Consider the following 16,445-nt stretch of genomic DNA (forward strand, 5'->3'; position numbering starts at 1 on the left):
CAGTGCAACTCAGTTCATGTACAGTCTTACCACAACAGTGAGACCAGTGTAATTCGAGAAGTGCTGATCTTTTAGCTGCTGAAGTACAACACTGGGTGGAATCTACTCATTCTGTTGTGAGCAATCCATTGTGATGAGAAGTTTTCCCCTGTCTTCCCAGCATGTCGCTGACTGGGGAGGGGCAGGGGGCAATGCCCCTGTGATAACTGTAAGCTGATCGTAGCTGAGGGCTAAACAGCGGTTCAGGAATTGGCATTTTTAATTTTCTATGGATTAATGTATATTTAATGGTTGTCAGTAAGTTAAACGATAATTCTTTAAAAGGGAAAAGATATAACACAAGCCATGCTATTATTCAGTACAAAGGTAGCCCTTTGTATGGACAGAATGTTAAGTGATTAAAGTAAATACCAACTTAAGTGGTCAAATATTTCTGCATCAATCAAAAGTCTGGCGATAGCTAATTATACAGCTTGGAAGCTCTTGTAAGAATTGAGATTCAACATTGGACTCAGTATATGAAACATGACAAATGTTCTGGTGCACAGATCTTCAATAAGTTGTATATCCTATCAAGCATTACCAAGTATGGTAACAGTGGCACATGTATAACCATGTTGGAACTTTGTCACCCTGAATTTAACATGGAGCCTTAGTTTAGAATATAAATGGATTTTGAACCTGAGTGCCAGATTAGTATCCCTCTTAAATATTTGTCAACTAGTGACGCTCGTTTTTTTTTCCTCTGATTATTCTGGCAGATAATTGACACTGGCCAAGTCATGGAAGCCATCAATGTATCCAAGAGAAGGGAGCTTCACTGGCCAGATGAAGCAATCCGAATGCGAGCTGGTCGAATCAGCTGGAAGGACTGGAGCCCTCAGGAGGGCATGGAAGGCTATGTGAGTTTCTTTATCCATCAAGACTTCCTCCATTTTTTCATAAATAGCACATGAATCTAGTGTGAGTGTAGCTGTTTTTAATATGGCACAAAGGATTCATAGGTAAGCACGGGAAGGATGAATTGAGAATTTATGAACAATTTGGTATATGGGAGAAAACAACAAATGCTGGAGATTGCAGCAGGCCAGACAGCATCCATGGAGAGAGAGCAAGCTAACATTAAGTCTAGGTGACTCTTCATCAGAGCCAAGAGTTATCTGGACTCAACATCAGCTTGCTGTCTCACCTGCTGGGATCTCCAGAATTTGTTGTTTTCAGTGCAGATTCCAGTTCTGAAGTAATTTGCTCCAACTTGGTAAAAAGGAAGGCATGAACTCATTTAAGCTAGATCATATGTATTCGGTTTTACAACTGAGAGGTTAAGACAATAGTGAAGTGAAATGATGCTATTGATAATCAAGTAGTAAGAAGTGAAATTCATTATCACGATGAATTCAAATATAATGAAATTTTGTAAAGCTCAATTTAATGTTGGGTGATGCCAACAGCTTTAGTAAATAGTGGTAAAAATGTTTCTTAATTTGATTTTATCTTTCTCTGAAATTATAAATATCAGCTGTAAATGCATGACAATAGTTTTAACTGTGACAAGTTTTCAGAATGTGCTCAAACATCTCACAGCTAATGAAGTACTTGTACAGTTTGTTCACTGTTGTAATATAGAAATTGTGGTGGTCAAAATGTACCTGCAAGTAATTTCATGAACCAGATGAAACCACCTCAAAATATACTAAGAAGAAGATAGCCTAGACCCCAACTTTTTCTTATTGTTAAAAGGCAAGTGTAAGGCAGAATGTTCCAGATGCAATTCAATTAGTCAAACTACCAAATGTAAAGCAAAATCTACTTTATTCTTACATTATGGCTAACATACAACAAAAGACAGATGAATTAGAATAACTTAGTGTCAGTTGAAAACTTAACAGACTAATAGATTATTTAATTCCTGAACAGCAACTGTTCCAACATAGTAACAATAAACATACCCTTGGCGAAGGCAATTTCAGTAGATTATCTCAGACACAATTCTCTAGTCCAGGAGGAAAGAACATCAGGAAAAAGCTGTGTGAGAGTGAGTGTGAGAGTGAGTGTGAGAGAGAGGGAGAGACAGAACTCAAGCACTTTGTTACGAAATGAGAGATGGATAGTAAGTGTTCTGCATTTGGGGAATACCCCTGCCCTTCTTTGATTAGTGTCACAGGATCTTTTATGTCAACCTAAGGCACATGTGGCTTAGTTTGATTTCTCATCTGATAGGCAACACTTACTCAGTTCTAAAATACTAGCCAAGATTATACACTGGAACCTCTAGAATGGGATCAAGCCCTCAACCTTTGATTCTAAGGCAAGAGTACAGCCACTGACCAAAGCCACAATTCTGTAAGCTATCTTTTAAAATGTGCCTTGGCTAGATTGACAGCAGGAAATAGAATTAATAGGAAAGAACTGCAAATAAAAGTTGCAGATTTTAAGTGTTACAGCCCTGGTTTTTCATGCAGTGCACAATACATCATCATCGTCATCATCATCCAGTCATCCTTTGAAACTCTTATAGTCCGTGTTCTTTGTAATTTGCAGTATTCGGATTCTTCAAACTAAGTTCCAGCCAATATTTGCAGTTAGAATGTTATCTCTCTTTAGTTCATGAACCAAGCTATACAAATTCAAATTGCTTGTCAGATACAGACTAGCCTGTTTACAGCTTCATTGCCAGTCTTCTCTTCACTGACAAATGAAATAGAGAAACAATTAGACTTTTTGTTGAAAAATGTCCAATGAACACAGCTATATTATAATAATAATCAGTAATATATAACATTGCCAGGGTTCTGCTTTACACAAGTTTCCAAATACCTTGTGTCTTGTAACAAATAATACAATCCAGTTAAAAACAGAAGTATGCCAGGAAAACTAAGCGGGTTTGGCAAAATCTGTGGAGAGAAACAAGAGTTAACATTTCAGTTCTGTGACCTTTCTTCTGATAAGTGTGGAGCAAGGGGTGGGTTGGGACAAGGACAGTTGGAAGATCTGCATGAAAATCAGTGGACATTGAATGACAGGACAGCTAGTCTTCCAGGGCCAAAGTAAATAGTAATGAGACAAGAAGCAAGCTCAATAGAAGAGGTGTATTGCTGACTAAAAAAACAAGCAAAAGAAACAAACAGAGGACAGAATAAGGTCTGAAACTATTATACTCTGTTGCATCAATTGCCTGGTGCACCTTTTCATGAAGGGACAGTATAAAGGTCAACGCAAGATTGCACATGAGCTGCTGTACAGTACCTTGACCATTACAACTGGGACTGCCCTCAACCATCCAATTTCAGGAATTGTTTTAATGAGAGGATATTTGCAATTACAAATGGGCATCATAACAAATAAGTACAGTTAAGATTGGCTCACAGGTGCTTTCAATGAGAAATTTGGATTTAATTTTTATTGAAACTGTACTGAAAAGCCAGAATAGCTGCTTTAATATTGATCTCCAGTCTGAGTGGTGGAGGGCCAGTAATTGGGGAGGGAAAATGAGGGTAATCTCTGGACCTCCATTACCCTCATTGCTCTATCTAAGCACCTTAAGATCTGTATGATATTGTTTAGTATGATCTGCCTGTACTGCTAACAAAACAAAATGTCTCACTGTACAAAAAATGTTAACATTAATAAAAAAAATAAATGAAAACAAATAGTTTCAAAATGGCACATGATGGACATAACTTGGCGGTGGGAAGCTGAAGAAAAGTAAGAAAATAAACACAAAACAGCTTAAGTATATTCCAAGGCAGTTTTAGTATAGAATTAGTGCATTTGAGGTCAGTGAAAATATTGGATAGAATAATTTGCTCTACTGATCATGAAAATTCTTTATTCCATATTCCTTTGCTGTCAACCAATTCATTATTTCTTTTCTGTACTAGGTGATTCACCGTTGGGTGCCTTGTAGTAGAGAGCCAAGTAACAGATCCCACATAGACAAGACGATCCTGCTGGTTCAGATTGAAGACAAGTATGTTCCCATCATTGAGTGTGGGGTCCTGGAACTTGGAGCTAAAGTTTGAAAACTTGTAGCAGTTGCTCAAGTACAGAGGATAGAAACAGGAGTAAATCTCCCTCTGCCCTCCTGTGGTCTGAAAACATTACTGCAACAGCTGGAGGCTGGATTAGACTATCCAGAATGTAACTCGTGCAGTAGGGACGTTGCTTTTGTCAGAGCTAACTGACATGTAAAAGGAAAACTGCATGGAGGCAGAACTCTGATCTAAAATTATATTTTGTTTTTTTTAAAACCTAAAATTCTATGCATTTCATATGCTTTAAATAACATTTTTCTTAAGTTGTTAAGTAGATTTTGTTGAGTATTTTGTCTGTGTTTATTTATTTGCCAATACTGAGAATGCCCTAGTTTCATGCAGTGCACGTTTAAAATCTCTTTAAAGAAAATATTGTTTTTGAAGTTATTGATAGGTTAGAATTCTATTGACCATACAAAAGAACTCTAATGTCCAGTTTAATCATTTCACTACTGTCTCATTCCTTCTAAGTTGTAACTGTGTTGAAGACAACTGCACTAATTAACAACAATGCACTAAATATTTCTGAGATTGTTCAGAGCTTTTTATTTATACAAATGCCATTATATTTTAAAATGCCTTTCGGGATGAGGACATTAATCATCAGCTCATGTCATGCTCCAGTCTTGCCTTTACTCTTTTTATTTTAACTTGGAATTTATTGTGTTTCAATAGAACTTGTATACAGTTGTATAATTTTCTTCTGATATTTATTACTGTGAATTATTCTTTGTTATAACAGCTTTTGTTTCCATACATTCAGGGAAAAGAAATTTTAAGATAAAGTTAAAAGCGGGTTCAGCATTAGTTTTGCTGGACTGAATTGCAAAATGACTGGATACAGTTCACTGTTTCCTCACAGGCCGTGCAATTTAAACCCTTTCACTCATGCATTAAACAACCACCACCGGAAAGCATATATCAAGGGGACGGGTGCTTATGTGTATGTATACAGAAAACTTGTAAATAATGTAGTTGATGTTTAAAACAAAGACAACAGAAACCTAAGTAAAGATTTTTTTTTCGCAGTGTACTGCATCTGAAACTAAATACAGTATTGAAATTATGATCAATAAAGAAATTTTATAATAAAGCAGGTCCTTTTTGGTGTAACATTTTGCTTCAAATTTTACTTAATCCTTGTATTGGAGAATATAGTCCTGTGTTTGTATAAAGCATAAAGATTAAATATTTTCAAAGGCTGCAGGACTGACATCCAAAAGGTACAGACAGATTTAAGGCAATTGGTGAAGAATCAGAGGTGACAGTTCTTTTAATATAACCCATAATTATTAGGGTTTGGAATATTTTACCTGCTAAGTACATACAAATTCAATAGCAGCCAACAGAAGGGAAGTAGCTCTTGATGGAGAAAAAAAAAATTGCAGAATATTGGGCAACAGTGGGGCACTGAAGCTAACAGCCAACCAGTGTTGACTTGGTCTGCATGTTACTGCTTTATTTTGTAAAAGATCCTTCAAATGCTCAGCATATTCCAAAGCAATTCATAGCCTACAACGTAAACATCAAGTCAAGCCACTGTTGGTAGCAAACCTTTCCCCAAAGGTTTCGTAACCACCAAAACCTGAATATTTTTTCAGTGATGGATAACTATTGACAAGACCACCAATGAATGCCATGAAATCCTCTGCATCCATCTTTGAGGGTAGGCTAGGTTTAATTTAGCATGTCCAACATCATGTCGTCAGTGCAGTTCTGAAAAGGTCAGCCTACACCTTCTGGAGTGGTATTTAAACCCCACTTTTTCAGTCAGAGCCAGAGTTGCGATAAAAATGAGTTTGTAAAGATGTTATACCAATATTTCCCCCCCCCCCCCCCCCCCCGAGACCTTCTTTCATTGTAAACCACCACCAATGTCCATTAAAAGAGAATCAGTTATAATGCATTTGACAGTGCACAATCTATACTGAATCAATATTTATATAAATGTCTTGTACCACATGTATTACCACGTATCACAAACCAAAGTGCTGTTTCGGAAGAAATTCCAAGATTTTGGAACAGAGAGACAGTGAAGAATGCAGCAATATAATTCTAATGTCAGGATTGTTTGGAAGATGCTGTGAAAGAGCCTTGGAGAGTTGCTGCAGTGCATTACGTATACACTATTTTCAGTGGTGGAGGGATTGAATGTTGATTGCATTAGATGGAGTGTCAGGCAAGTGGAGAATATTCAATTACATTCTTATGTCTTGCAGATGCAGTACAGGTTTTGGCACTGGAATAAATCCTAGAATGACCTATCATATACCTTAGGAGCACTTTTCACCTCACTGCAGCACACCTTCTAAATGGGCGCACATGATGGGCAATAAATGCAATGTCCTTATCTTAAGAATATCAGACTCTTAAAAAGAATCTTAATACACTATGGCATTTATTCCTTAACTGTTATATAGTCTACCATGATTTTACTTCCCGTAATACTGTTTGTTGTTTCTATTTAACTAGAACCAAATCATGCAATTTCCTCTTGAACGCCTCACAGTTGAATCTGCCTCCTCAATTCCAGCTAGTACACCCCAACCGAGACCACTCACTGTGAAAATGTTTCCTTACCTCCCATTTTCTTTTGCAGAACACTTAAATGAGCACCAAGGAGCACAGTTTTAATGAGCAGAAACAGCTTCTTCCTATTTACTCTGTTCAGATCACTGATTTTGAAAATTATCAACTGTTCCTTCAGCCTTCTTTCCAAGAAAATCTGTCCCAGCTTCTCCAACTGATACTTAAATGAAGTTTCTCATCCTGGAACCTTGGAGGGAATTGATGGATGATTTTCACGTACACTTATTGTCCTTGTTCATTCTCGATAGTGGAGTTAGAGAAATGCTGCCAGTGGATACTTGGCAAGTTGCTGGCGTGCATTCCGTACACTTTACAGGCCACATGTGTCACTAATGAAGGATGTCAATGTTCAAGTTGGATGGAAACACCAGATAAGAAACTTGTTCCACCTTGTTCCAGTTTCATCCAAGTAAAGGATTATTTCATCACACCTCTGATTTTATGTAGTAGATGGAGGAGAGACGTTAGGGTCAGGTGGTGAGTCACTTAGCAATTTTTTTAATATCCTCTAATAATTTGTTTTAGCCACAGCATTTAAATCCAGTTTAATGACAGACCACTGGTGATCCCCAGTTTATTAATAATCTGGGGAGAAGGATGTGAGGTGTTCAGTAATGGTAAAACCATTGAATGTCATGGATAAGATGGTTCTAGCATTTTGCCTATTGGAGACTGTCATAGCTAGGCAGTTCTGCAAACATCACTTGTCATTTTTCAGGCTAAATCTGTATCCATGTTGTGCTGATTACAGGTATAGACCGATTCATTATATGGGGAATAATGGAGTTGAGGGCTATGCTAGATAACCTGGACTAATCTCAAACAGCTACCTTTGGGCTCAAGATGAGTCTACCCCCTAGAAATATCTTCCTATTGTTCATTACTTTTCATTAGACTTTAGTTTTCTTGGTGATGCATTTGATAAAATATTGCTTTGACGAACAGGGCAGTCACTCTGCCTTTCACCTCTGGAATTCAATTTACATTCATAGTAAGGACTTAAAAATCAGTTCTGAAGGCAGCAGAATATTGCCAAGTAAGTGCCACTTGATAACACTGACTACATTAAAACAATAAATTCAAATAAGTAAGTACAGAAAGCCCTCAACACAGCACAAACAAACAATGTCACAACCAGAGAGACACTTCTTTCCAGTGTTATAAAGCTGCAATGGCAAGTTGGTCCCATTCACTGTGGTTTGACACTGCCAAAATTCAACTCACCAGTGGTTAGGATAACGGTGACATCTGACAGTCCTTACATTAAAGCCATAAGGAGGCTTCTGCCAAGGTTGTTAAATATAACACTGAGTCGATGATACGAGGGATAGCTGACGACAACAATAAGTGCAACTAGACTAGCTACTACCCTGATCTGTTGCATCAATAGTAGTCATGTAGTTACTACTGAAACATTTTAGCCAGAGATTTTGGTACTTCTAGAACAAAAGATCTTCAATATAGCCAGAATGCTGACTAGATCCAAAGCATTTAGTTTAGCTACACAATCATGCCTAGTTATGGGCACAGTTACCCCCCTCAATGGATTCAGCACCTTTGCTATCTTCAATGCTTTCTCGAAGTGTTGTCTATCTTGAAGGAGCTACATGATCAGCTTAGGAAAGCAGAAGTAGTAGGTACTTAATTTCCTTGGCCAAGTCGAGACTTAATCAGCACCATCTCACTTATCTACACAACTGTACACCATCCATTTCCCCCGTGCCCTCAACTCTGGTCACTCTACAGCAGAAGATGGTTTACTGGAGAGATATAGTATCAAAGGTCTGGAATTGTACAAATATTAAAGAACATTTAGTCCAAAGCCTGAACTCAGACTGGGTGTACAACTGACCTCCTATGGTAGGCCAATGACTTTCCAGCTATGATATTCTGATTTCCACATGCTGTTTTATCTTGTTGTTCTGACACTGTCAGCTTTATTCCTTCATAACCTGGCTGCCAAATCCCCTTCTCTTTAATACACAATTTTATTAGTAATATCATTTCTGAAAAATTGACTACAGAAAATCCAACTGGTCAACTCATGCATATTTACTAATTGGCCCATGCTGAATTTTTTTTTGTCAAAGTTCTGTCACTTTTTCTATTTGCTGTGAAACAAAAAAAATATTCAAAATCACATGGCTAAAAATGTGAATAACTGCATTAGATGACCAAAACTGAACAGTTATTTAAAATTAGATCTTTATTCCAATAAATATCTAGCAGCTTTATCATTCAATAAAATAAAATTGTTATCCGTTCAAACATTCTTTTAACAATTAACAATGCTATAAGTAACATGAACAGAATGTCTAATTTACAATGGTTTGCTGCTTGGGCTTAAGATGAATTACTCATACAATAATACAAAACGTAAGTCAATGTCATAGCTGCATCATTTATGTAAACAGAAATGATCCAAGCCTTTTTTGAACTGGGCCTGAACTTTGTCCTCAATTCAGAAAAAACAAGTATAATCATCCAGTTGCGACCAAATCATGTTATAATAGACAACTTTCCAGTTGTGTTCATTTATTAAACTAAAATTTAATTGAGTTTTAAAATGAGAAAAAAACTGCTTTGAAAATTAAGTATTCTGCATGATGTGGACTGATATTTCAGATCATGAGTCCGTATAGTATGTTATTTCTTGTTAGAGTCTATGGTCTCTACTCAAAGTGACTTAATCAACTGGGAATGTAGCTTAAGGAGGAAGAATGTCAGTAAATTTGATTATAAAAAAAAACTTTGCTAAACACTTGGCTGAAGTTGCTTCAGAGTACAAAAGATTTATTTTTCTAAATTCCCAACTATGTGACTAATAACCTAGGTTTTCTACTTAAGTGCTCACATTCATGGACTGAAGTATACAGAGTAGAACAATTATACTGGTTGAATCTATATTCAATATTAGTGACTATAACCTGCTCTATACCAACCATCATTACTCCATTTAAAAAATCATGCTTAAAAAAACCCAGAACGCAATTACTTATAGGACAGATGCATTCTCCTATGTTATTTAATATTGCGATGGACCCTCTGATTAGTATGCTTGAGGAGCTAGGAATGGGAGTATCAATGGAGTGGCAGGGTGAGACGGTCAATTGTACCGCATTAGCCTTCGCGGACGATATTGCTCTGGTGAGCAAATCTCATAGGAGTATGGCGAATAATCTGAAAATTGTACAATGGTTTTGTGATAACACTGGCCTTAAAAATCAATACTTGAAAAACAAAAGGCTTCCATTTCCAATAAAAGAATAAAACATTCTTATATAATTGTATGAAGGAATGGACTTTAGGAATCAGAACTGTGCAATATGTCAACCCTGGCGAGTATGAGAAATATCTTGGAGCTATGATTGATCCACAGATAGGTGTGCGGTTGAAAAGCTGGGAAGGGATCTTGGAAGAATGGACAGTAAACCTACGGAAAGCAGCCCTCCGACCGTTACAGAAACTGGAGATTCTTTCGTATATATTTTATACCTCGGCTATGCTATCATTTGGTCCTGGCGGAAGCATCACAGAACGTTTTAAGCAAGTTAGATTCTTTTATTCGTGGTTTTATAAAGGATATTTTACATCTACCATCATACATAGCTAATGGGATAATTTATGCCCACAGAGATAGGGGCGTAGGGATTCAAAGATTGGAGATACAAATCCCAATTGCAATTTTGAAGAAAAGGTTGGCATTGGAGATGACAGACGATATTGTTATTCTGGCGTCATTTCAGTTTTGCCATGAAAGAAACATCGACGACAACAGAGAATTGATGAAACTGAAGACGGTGCAGGAAGTGTGGCCGGTCAGGTGGGAAGGGCTAGAATTGGAAAACAAGAAGGGATAGACAGAGAAAAGTCTGAGCTCGAACTACTGGGACTGGAGGAAGGTTGAATTATGCAGATGGGAGTCATTACAGTGCCAAGGATTGGGAGTACAGTATTTTAAGAACGATGATATCTCTAATGCATGGATAAAGATGGCCCCGAATATGAAGACAAAGGTGATAAATACTTTACTGTTGCGTGCCAATATTTACCCCACACGTACAACTTTAACTCATGGGCAACCTCTCTGCAATAAAACTTGCCGGAGATGTGATACTTCAGTACAAACGCTCCCACATATAAATCGGGATGGTGTCTGGCAGTTAAGAATATGCGAATAAAGAGGCATAATAAAATAGCGGAGAGATTATATAAGTTCGTGAGTAGATATGGATGGAGAACTTTTGTGGAACCCCGAATAAAGGATACAGATGGTAAAATATGGAAACCAGACCTAATTCCCTGCATAAGAACTGTAGTGAAGAGCTAGATAGTGGACTTAACAAGACACGTCGACAGGTGACGTAAAAACTTGGAAAAGACACTGATAGATAGTGGAATTAATAGCCAAATGCCTCATCATCTAATTAGTGACGCGCATGAATGGATGAACGAGATTCCCACTGTCCCTACCTACTATCTAGCGAAACCACAGCCAAGGGAACGGGCTTGGCAGAATCAGCGGGGAAAGAAGACCCTGTCGAGCTTGACTCTAGTCTGGCACTGTGAAGAGACATGAGGGGCGTAGAATAAGTGGGAGGCCTCGGCCGCCAGTGAAATACCACTACTCTTATCTGAAGAAGGGTCTAGGCCCGAAACATCAGGTCAGCTTTTGTGCTCCTGAGATGCTGCTTGGCCTGCTGTGTTCATCCAGCTCCACACTTTGTTATCTTGGATTCTCACTTTCTACTGATTTTTACATAAATCTTCAAGTAAATAAATATTGAAACTATCAATCCTATTTGATATTTTCTGGTCTACTTGACATTTATTTCACTTGCTGGTTGAAGCAAAAGAATTTGGTCAGAAATTGCAACTCAGAATGAAAACTCACTAAATTAGTTTGGAATAAACTTGGCAAAAGAATAGTTTAACTTGATTTTTTTGAAGTCAAAATGGGTAATAAGACCCATTTAGTATAACTGTCAGTTGATAGGCTACTTCAGAGCACAGTAAGAACTGGAGTATCCTTTCAAAGAAAATTTTCAACCATTTTATTTTAAATAACAACAATTCAAGAGCTTTACGGTCACATTTACTGGGTTTTTTTGTCTATTTCCAGAATTGTTAAAACAGGTTTTCAAATTTCCAGAAGGAACAACTCTAAAAGGAAACAAGAAGTTAAAGCTTTCTGTCCTAGATTGATCAGAATAAGATTGAAAGAAACAGACTTAAAGGAACATCACTTTATACAGCACATGAAAAGAGTATGCTGCTATTAGTTGGGCCATCACTAATTTGGAGATGCAGCAAGAACATAAAACTGTCTGCTAACACTCAGGTCAGGCAGGTAAACTGTGACTGGATAGTGTGTTCCCATGGGGTTGCAGCAGCAACTGCACTTTTTTAATAAACTAAAGGGTTTTGGAGACAGCCAATGTATGAGATTCCTTTTACTTTTATAAATACACAGAACCCCATTTTACATATGTAGCTTCAATCACAAAATAGCAGAATTGTGCCAACCAACCAATGATTGCAGGCATCAAAAAAATTATATCCACCATTAAATCTGATTCTGATATTGGAAATCATGTTAGTTAATGCATAACTTTTGAAATGGAGCAACGACAGATGGTAAAGTGCAGACTGAAGTCACTAATACTGAATATAGATTAATATAGTTAATGACGTCCCAACTAATCAGCATCCTCTTCTCATGCTGTATAAAATGGTGTTCTTTTGTTTAAGTCTGCTTCTTATATCCTAATTCTGATGAATGTAAGACAGAAAGCTTCAACTTCTTGGCTCCTTGCAACTCACGTTCCTCGAACTATTAGTCTCTGATTACTAGTCCAGTAGCAATTATTATACTGCTGTATCCCTGTGACTAGCACATCACTGGATCAGAAAATTCAAGAAAGGCTCGTAAACGAAACAGTTCTAAAGTCTGGACCAACTTTTTCAGGGATATCTGATCATTAAATTAGTGGCATTTCAGCAGCAAGATTTCTTAAGTTTTCTAGTGAAATCATAAGCAGAACAGGTTTACACGTTGGTTAGAAAAGATTGGTGGAAGAAATCCTCCTGTTTTTGTCATTATTGCACAATGAGGACAAGAAAATCCTCTTGCAGTTACCAAGCAAGAGTTAAATGAAACAGAAGAAAATCTCTTGCTGAATTATGAGAACGTGACAGGCTAGTAACATTAGAAAGATGGAGCAGCACAGAGGCTCAGTGGTTAGCACTGCTGCCTCAGTGCCAGGGAGGCAAGTTCAATCCCACCTGTGGGTGACCATGTGGGGTTTGTGCATTGTCCCAATGTCTGCCCAAGTTTCTCCTGGGTGCTCTGGTTTCCTCCCACAGTCCAAAGATGTAGAGGTAAGCTTGATTGGCCATGCTAAATTGCCTGTAGTGTCAAGGGTCATGCAGGTTAGGTAGAAATGTAGAGTTTTGTGGATAGTTGGTTTGGGGGGGGCGGGGAGTGTTCTGGGTGGACTCAGACTGAATTGCCTATTTTCACACTGTAGGGATTCTATGATAAAACATCATCTGAATGAGGTTTCCCACATATGCAGTACTCCTTTCTCTCCCCTCGTTCTTTTAACTTCCCCTGATTCTAAGTATAACTTTCATACACTTGAAGCAGACACTACTTTTAAACAATATAATAGTGACCAAGCTATCATTATCACTATCTAACACAACTTTTTAAATTCATAAAAACAAGTGTGCACGTCACTGGGTTGGGCCAGCATTTACTGTCCTTCCCTCATTAGTCCTTGATCTGAGTAGCTTGCAGGGACTATTTCAGTGGGCAGTTAAGACAACCACACTGATGTGGCTCTGGAGTCACATGTAGGCCAGCCGGGTAAGGATGAAAGATTTCCTTGTGAAAAGAGACTTCAGTGAACTAGATGTTTTTTTTTGTTTCTGCAATTAACACTAGTTACATGGTCGCTACAGAATCCATGGAATTCCACGTTTTTACAAATCAGTGAACCAGATGGGGTTCAATGGTGAGATTAAAATCCGTAGCTCCAGAATACTCACCCAGCGCTCTTGATTACTAGTCCAGGGATACTACCACTGTCACTCCACAAAGTAAACATCTTGATATATATCTAATTCAGTGTTAAAATGAACTTGAAGATTTTGCAGGTTTTTCACAAAAACTCATTAAAAATTCAAGGTTGTACACTCAACCCAAAATAACATTGCTCCCTTCTTCATATGGTCTGTTGTACCACATAATTACCAGAACAAATAATAAATCAAAGGTTCAAAATATCATCATACCCAAACAGACAATGTAGAGAAAAAGTATTTTTTGTACATTTGAGTTAGTGATTTCTGTAAAACTTACTTATTTTTGCAGAGTTTGAGCTTGGAAGAGAAATGGGTAAAACATTCAAGTATGCTTTGGTACGGTTGTTGGACTGCAGCTACTCAGTGATACCTCTCACAAAAGGCAGGCATTCTTTTCAGACGATGGGTTCTAGCAGACTATTTAAATTGTGGTTCTGTCATTGTGAAATCCAAGCACACTGGTTAGGAGTCAGTGAAGCAGGCACCTGGGCTGTTTCCTCATCTCTAGCCCAGGGGAAAGAAACTAGGTACATCAAGCATAGTTCCTTGTCTACGGGACTTAACCACATTGAATAGTGCAGACACAATCCAAGTCACTAGGGGAAATTTACTTTGAAGTACTGGAACAAGGTATGCCTCTATATTACCACACCAGCTGAACAATTGGACCCCTTTTTAAAACAATTAAAAACATAAATAACTGATTAAATATTTTACAAAATTAAAATTTTCAATCTCACTCATGGTAAAAAAGTCAAGGGGAGAAAACTGACAAAACATTTTTGATAAAATAGCCACTGAGTTAAAAGTGGACAGTCTACCAACATCCAGCATTTCTACTCAAACGTTAATTGTCATCCTTTTTATGTCAATCATCTTGGAAGTCAGTCTCAGGTTGTTTAAATTGCTCCCTATGACAGTATTCAAAGTGTTGCTCACGTCAGTTGTCTAGTTTCCACTGCTGTGATCTTGAACCATCACAAATTGCCATGGCAACATATCCTTTAGGACTATCCGGATCAATCACTTTCAGGCATTGTCCAGCTGATATCTGATACAAAGAATTGTTTGCCTATAAAAACAAAACATAGGTTAGAGAAAGGCAACAGGTCTTCTCAGATCAGGGAATCTGATCTGCAGTATTCTGACAACATTCACATTCCTAGATAACAAAGTGTGGGGCTAGATGAACACAGCAGGCCAAGCAGCATGTTAGGAGCACAAAAGCTGATGTTTTGGGCCTAGACCCTTCATCAGAAAAAGGGGGATGGGGAGAGGATTCCGAAATAAATAGGGAGACAGGGGGAGGCGAGCTGAAGGTGGATTGAAGAGAAGATAGGTGGAGAGGAGAGTATAGGTGGGGAGGTAGGGAAGGGATAAGTCAGTCCAGGGAGGACGTACAGGTCAACAGGGCGGGATGAGGTTAGTAGGTAGGAAATGGAGGTGTGGCTTGAGGGGATAGGTGAGTGGAAGAACAGGTTAGGGAGGTGGGGATGAACTGGGCTTGTTTTGGGATGCAGTGGGGGGCGGGGGTGGGGGAAGAAGGGGAGAGTTTGAAGCTGGTAAAATCCACATTGATACCATTAGGCTGCAGGGTTCCCAAGCGGAATATGAGTTGCTGTTCCTGCAACCTACAGGTGGCATCACTGTGGCACTGCATGAAGCCCAGGATGGACATGTCGTGTAAGGAATGGGAGTTGGGGGGCGGGGGGGGTGGAGAGTTAAAAAATGGTTCGCGACTGGGAGGTGTAGTTGGTTATTGCGAACCGAGCGGAAGTGTCCTGCAAAGCAGTCCCCAAGCCTCTGCTTGGTTTCCCCAACGTAGAGGTAGCCACACTGTGTATAGCGGATGCAGTATACCACATTGGCGGATGTGCAGGTGAACCTCTGCTTAATATGGAAAGTCATCTTGGGGCCTGGGATGGGGGTGAGGGACGTGGTGTGGGGGCAAGTGCAGCACTTCCTGCGGTTGCAGGGGAAGGTGCCAGGTGTGGTGGGGTTGGAGGGGAGTGTGGAGCAGACAGGGGAGTCGCGGAGAGAGTGGTCTCTCTGGAAGGCAGGCAAGGGTGGGGTGGGAAAAATGTCTTTGGTGGTGGGGTCAGATTATAGATGGCGGAAGTGTCGGATGATAATGTGTTGTATCCGGAGGTTGGTGGGGTGGTATGTGAGGATGAGGGGGATTCTCTTAGGGCGGTTATTGCAAGGTCAGGGGGTGAGGGATGAGGTGCGGGAAACACGGTCAAGGGTGTTCTCAACCACTGCGGGGGGGGGGGGAGGAGTTGTACCCTTTAAGAACGGAGGACATTGGGATGTGTGGGAGTGAAATGCCTCATCCTGGGAGCAGATGCGGCAGAGGCGAAGAAATTGGGAATAGGGGATGGAAATTTTGCAGGCAGGTGGGTGGGAGGTGGTGCATTCCAGGTAGCTGTGGGAGCCTGGGGGCTTGAAATGGACATCGGTTTGTAGGTGGTTGCCTGAGAAGGAGACAGAAAGGTCCAGGAAGGTAAGGGATGTGTTGGAGATGGTCCAGGTGAATTTGAAGTTGGGGTAGAAGGTGTTGGTGAAATGGATGAACTGTTCGAGCTCCTCTTGGGAGCATGAGGTGGCGCCGATACAGTCAATGTAATGGAGGAAGAGGTGGTGTTTTGGGCCAGTGTAGGTGCGAACAGGGACTGTTCCACATAACCTACAAAGAGGCAGGCCCACGTGGGTATCCATGGCCACCCGCTTCGT

General features: G+C 39.3%; 2 protein-coding genes across 9 annotated transcripts in view; one reads left to right on the forward strand and one right to left on the reverse strand.

The window, feature by feature from the left end:
• pcnx1 (pecanex 1) overlaps positions 1-5,130 on the forward strand; it is a 248,492-nt gene extending 243,362 nt beyond the window's left edge. For all 4 annotated transcript variants that reach the window (XM_048537155.2, XM_048537157.2, XM_048537158.2 and 1 more), the window contains 2 exons: positions 762-902; positions 3,882-5,130. In XM_048537155.2, the coding sequence (XP_048393112.1) occupies positions 762-902; positions 3,882-4,022 (282 nt within the window). In that variant the 3' untranslated portion in view covers positions 4,023-5,130. The remainder of the gene's footprint in view (positions 1-761; positions 903-3,881) is intronic.
• Positions 5,131-8,889: 3,759 nt separating this feature from the next.
• The window catches only part of LOC125455589 (polypeptide N-acetylgalactosaminyltransferase 11-like), a 42,297-nt gene continuing 34,741 nt past the window's right edge, over positions 8,890-16,445 (reverse strand). For all 5 annotated transcript variants that reach the window (XM_048537748.2, XM_048537745.2, XM_048537746.2 and 2 more), the window contains one exon: positions 8,890-14,784. In XM_048537748.2, the coding sequence (XP_048393705.1) occupies positions 14,653-14,784 (132 nt within the window). In that variant the 3' untranslated portion in view covers positions 8,890-14,652. The remainder of the gene's footprint in view (positions 14,785-16,445) is intronic.

Source organism: Stegostoma tigrinum, chromosome 10 (genome assembly GCF_030684315.1).
Source record: "Stegostoma tigrinum isolate sSteTig4 chromosome 10, sSteTig4.hap1, whole genome shotgun sequence".
In the NCBI taxonomy this organism is placed as follows: Eukaryota; Metazoa; Chordata; class Chondrichthyes; order Orectolobiformes; family Stegostomatidae; genus Stegostoma; species Stegostoma tigrinum.